This window comes from Anopheles marshallii, chromosome 2, assembly GCF_943734725.1.
Source record: "Anopheles marshallii chromosome 2, idAnoMarsDA_429_01, whole genome shotgun sequence".
Classification (NCBI taxonomy): domain Eukaryota; kingdom Metazoa; phylum Arthropoda; class Insecta; order Diptera; family Culicidae; genus Anopheles; species Anopheles marshallii.
Genome location: NC_071326.1, coordinates 2,491,769 through 2,496,957, shown reverse-complemented (window position 1 = coordinate 2,496,957; position 5,189 = coordinate 2,491,769). Strand labels below are relative to the sequence as shown.

Here is a 5,189-nt window from a genome sequence, read left to right as displayed (position 1 = left end):
ATTAACACAAAGGAATCAAGCTGACGGTTGAACGACGTATTAAACAGGATTTCATTTGGGATAGTTTCATGATCAGTAGTTAAATCATGTTGTAAGAGCTTGGGATTCCATCAAATTATTCCTTAAAGCCTTACAGTTTATTGATAGATTGTTATTTCCACATTCCTGATAAAAAGTCGAAGTCGATAAAATGGTTTCTGTGCATAATTATTCGGAAAACGTTTGAAATCGGCTTCTTTCCATGGTCGCAGGATTCTTATTACAAAAATCAAATGAGAAACAGAAATACGCTCAATATATTTTAATAATTTCATTTAAAACGCATGTCTGTGGAATTGACGATAAATTGGTGAGATGGTCCTGTGCTTAAAACTGAAAGACTTAAAATAGATTTATAATTTTCTCCAATAGAATGGATATGAATGTAACCTAACTGCTCAAAGACTTAGTAAAAATGCCAAAGAACGACAATTGAATAGTATTTGCTTGAGAGTTTGCCAAAAAAAGCAATGCTACACACAAATTGGCATGCACTGTATTAATTGCAAAAGTAAGGTTTTGCCCCTCCCCTTTTGTGGTATGCCAATAAGTTATGCGCTCACACATAGATGGCGCTTTCAAAAATAACCCGAGGAAACCAAAAAGTAATCACCTCCACGCTATAAACGGTTTGACAAGCCGCAACAGCAAACAGTCAAAATATCCCATAAACACACGCACACACATTTCTTTTCCTCATTCGGTTCGGTCGCGTTGTTTGTGAAAATTGGTGGAGTTTTATTGAAAGTTTACAGTGTTGAAACGTGTAATTAGTTGCGGAGTTTTAGCTTAAGTACATAGGGCACTACTTTGTGCATTCTTTTCCCGGACGAGAGCATCGAGTTCGATTAGTTTCCGGAGTGTGGTGAACGTGTGTTTATTACGCAGTCTTCATTGAAGGCCGGCGACGCAGACATGGCTGCACCGATCGAAATCCCGCTGAGGGATACGGACGAGGTAATTTAGCGATATTCGCATTGCGTTGCATCGTTTTGTGACCTACCAGTACTGAACCGTTCCGTCCTGTTTGATTTAGGTCATAGAACTCGATCCGGAACAGCTTCCCGAAGGCGAGGAGGTGCTTGGCATCTTGCGGCAAGAACGCTCGCACCTCAATACGTGGGTTACCGTTGCGGTATGTGTAACCAAATGTTCGTTTCGTCGTCGATTCGTCAACGCTAATGAATTATTCGCTTTTCACTACAGTTGGCGTACTACAAGCAGAAGAAAACGGATGATTTCATCAAAATTCTCGAAGCGTCCCGTGTGGATGCCAACATCCACTATCGAGACTTTGAGAAGGACCAAATGCGTGCGTACGATATGTTGGCCGCCTATTACGTGCAAGAGGCGAATCGCGAAAAGTCGAAGGACAAGAAGCGCGATCTCTTCACGAAGGCAACACACTTGTACACGACGGCGGACAAGATCATCATGTACGATCAGAACCATCTACTCGGGCGTGCCTACTTCTGTCTGCTGGAAGGGGACAAGATGGACCAGGCCGATGCACAGTTCAATTTCGTGTTGAACCAGTCCCCGTCGAACATTCCGTCCCTGCTCGGTAAGGCTTGTATCGCGTTTAACAAGAAGGACTATCGGGGTGCACTGGCGTTCTACAAGAAGGCACTGCGTACGAACCCAAACTGTCCAGCCGCTGTACGGCTCGGTATGGGGCATTGCTTTCTGAAGCTGAATAACCCGGACAAGGCAAAGCTAGCGTTCCAGCGGGCGCTCGATCTCGAGCCGCAGTGTGTTGGTGCGCTAGTTGGGTTGGCCATTCTGAAGCTGAATCTGCACGAGCCCGAATCGAACCGTATGGGCGTGCAGATGCTGTCGAAGGCCTACACGATTGATTCGACGAATCCGATGGTGTTGAACCATCTGGCGAACCACTTCTTCTTCAAGAAGGACTACCAGAAGGTTCAGCATTTGGCACTGCACGCGTTTCACAACACGGAAAATGAAGCGATGCGTGCGGAGAGTTGTTACCAGCTGGCCCGTGCGTTCCACGTGCAGCGTGATTACGACCAGGCGTTCCAATACTACTATCAATCGACCCAGTTTGCACCGGCAAACTTTGTGCTGCCACACTTTGGTCTCGGACAGATGTACATCTATAGAGGCGATTCGGAAAATGTAAGTAAAAATAGACTGTCGATCTAATTCCTATTCCAATAGACCTAGAGACTAATTCCTTAACGTATTGTAGGCCGCACAATGTTTCGAGAAGGTGCTGAAAGCGCAACCGGGCAACTACGAAACGATGAAGATTTTGGGCTCATTGTATGCGACTTCTTCTTCGCAGTCGAAGCGCGACATTGCCAAGAACCATCTGAAGAAGGTAACGGAACAGTTCCCCGATGATGTCGAAGCGTGGATCGAATTGGCGCAAATTCTCGAGCAGAATGATCTACCCGCATCGCTGCAAGCGTACGGTACGGCCACGAGCATCCTGACGGAAAAAGTAAACGCGGACATACCGCCGGAGATACTGAACAATGTGGCGGCACTCCACTACCGGCTGGGCAATCTGGACGAGGCAATGGCTAGGCTGGAGCAAGCGATCGAACGTGCGAAGATCGAGGCGCAGCATGACGCACAATACTACGATTCGATCTCCGTCTCGATGACGTACAATCTGGCCCGTCTGTACGAAGCGATGGCAGTGTTCGACAAGGCGGACAAACTGTACAAAGATATCCTGAAGGAGCACCCGAACTACATCGACTGCTACCTCCGGCTCGGGTGCATGGCGCGCGACAAGGGTTTGATCTTTGTCGCTTCCGATTTCTTCAAAGACGCGCTGAAGATTAACATGGAAAATCCGGACACACGTTCGCTGTTGGGAAATTTGCATCTGGCCAAAATGCAGTGGACGCTTGGACAGAAGAATTTCGAAACGATCCTAAAGAATCCGGCCACCTCCAGCGATGCGTACTCGCTGATTGCGCTGGGCAATTTTTGGCTGCAGAGTTTGCACCAACCTAACCGAGACAAGGAGAAGGAGAAGAAACACCAAGAGAAAGCGCTTGCCATCTACAAGCAGGTGCTTCGAAACGATCCGAAGAACATTTGGGCAGCGAACGGGATCGGAGCGGTATTGGCACACAAGGGTTGCATCATTGAGGCCCGAGATATCTTCGCGCAGGTGCGTGAAGCTACGGCAGACTTTTGCGACGTGTGGATCAACATCGCCCACATCTACGTGGAGCAGAAGCAGTACATCAGTGCGATCCAGATGTACGAAAACTGTCTGAAGAAGTTCTACCGGCACAACAACGTGGAGGTGATGCAGTACCTGGCCCGTGCCTATTTTCGGGCGGGCAAGTTGAAGGAGGCGAAGATGACCCTGCTGAAGGCACGTCGTGTCGCTCCGCAGGACACTGTGCTGCTGTTCAACATTGCGCTCGTGCTGCAGCGTCTGGCCACGTTTGTGCTGCGTGACGAAAAGTCCGTGCTGAGCGTGGTGCTGCAGGCGGTGCACGAGCTCGGATTGGCCCACAAGTACTTTACCTATCTGTCGGTGCACGGAGACAAGACGCGGTACAACATTGCGCTCGCAGAAACGGAAGCGAACCAGTGTCAGGATTTGCTGCAGCAGGCCCAATACCACGTGTCACGTGCGCGCAAGATCGACGAGGAGGAGCGATCGTTGCGCCAGAAGCAGGAACTGGAGCGGGAGGAGTTCAAGCGTCGCCAGGCGGACGAACGGCGCCGAATGGAGGAGATGCGCCGGAAGGCACACGAAGAAATGTTGCTCAAGCGCCAGGAGTACAAGGAAAAGACGAAGAATGCGCTGTTCTTTGCGGAACCTGCGCCGGAAGCGAAGAAGAAAGGGGGCCGTGGACGGAAGGACTACATTTCCGACTCGGATGCGAGCGGGGGTGAGGTGGGAATGGGTGGCAGCGGTGGTGAGGAAGGTGCAGCACCGAAGGAACGAAAGCGCAAGGGTGAAAAGAAACCACGCAAATCGCAGGGTGGCAGTCGCAAACGGAAGGAAAAAGCACGCCGCGGCAGTGGTGGCGAGTCGGAAAGCGAAAACGAGGAAGAAGGATCCCGCAAGCGCAAGAAGAAGGCTTCGGGTGGACAGAAGAAGCGCCAGAAGGCGATGGATGAAGGATTGTCGTCGAAGCAGAAGGGACGCATCCTTTCGAAGGCTACCGTATCGACGAGTGAATCGGATAGCGATGACAGCCGGTTGAAGATAGCGAGTGGGGACGAGTCGGGTGGTGGCGAATCGGGCGGAGAGTCGGGAGCACCGGCAACGAAACGCAAGCGCCGCATTGCTTCCGATGATGAAGATTCGAGTGGATCGCGGCGTCGCTCACGCTCACGGTCACGATCCGGGTCGGGATCACGGTCCCGGTCTGGATCGCGGTCACGATCTCGGTCCGGTTCCGGAAGCCGTGCCGGTAGTGGTAAAAGTGGTTCGCGTAGTCGTAGTCGATCGCGTAGCCGATCGCGCAGCCGTTCGGGAAGTGCCAGAGGATCGCGCTCGAGAAGTCGGTCGGGATCGGGTAGCCGCAGTCGCAGTCCTAGTCGTTCTCGGAGCCGTAGTCGTAGCCGTAGCCGTTCGCGAAGCCAGAGTAGAGGTAGTCGTAAGAGTGGTGGAAGCCGTAGCCGAAGCCGTAGCGGAAGTCAGGCCAGTCGTGGTAGTCGCCGGTCTCGCTCCGGATCGCGATCACGTTCACGCTCAGGCTCGGGCAGCAGACAAGCTTCTCCAATTTCACGTAAATCCGTTTCGGGTTCGGAATCGGAGTAAATGGCACGCGAAGTATACCGGATTTCTTGTGCAACTTTCATGTTAGAGTTAATAAAATTCGATAGTTTGATGTTTGTAAAGAAAACAGACCAATAGGAAGGAAGACATACGTGAAATGCTATAGGTTAAGGTTGGGCTCTGCAACAAATAAACAAACAACTCCAACACCATCGGAAGGAACGTATAATTGTAGTGTAATTTTTATTAAAAAATATATGTATAATATATATCTTTCCTCTTTGTAACCATTTGTTTCTTCGCGGAAAACATTGCACAACAACGCTTTCATCGGAATTTCAGTTCAACAACCTGTGTGTCTGTCTGTCTGTTTACATTTGCCATTCAAATACAAATTATATTCGCTTTTTTAATCTATACCGCTCAC

At 49.9% G+C, this 5,189-nt stretch overlaps 1 protein-coding gene across 1 annotated transcript; it reads left to right on the top strand.

The window, feature by feature from the left end:
* Positions 1-954: 954 nt before the first annotated feature.
* LOC128709960 (RNA polymerase-associated protein CTR9 homolog) lies at positions 955-4,804 on the top strand. The gene is made up of 4 exons (XM_053804996.1): positions 955-996; positions 1,076-1,174; positions 1,246-2,178; positions 2,252-4,804. Exons 1-4 carry the CDS (start codon positions 955-957, stop codon positions 4,802-4,804), a joined length of 3,627 nt encoding a protein of 1,208 aa, XP_053660971.1.
* The last annotated feature ends 385 nt before the right edge of the window (positions 4,805-5,189 follow it).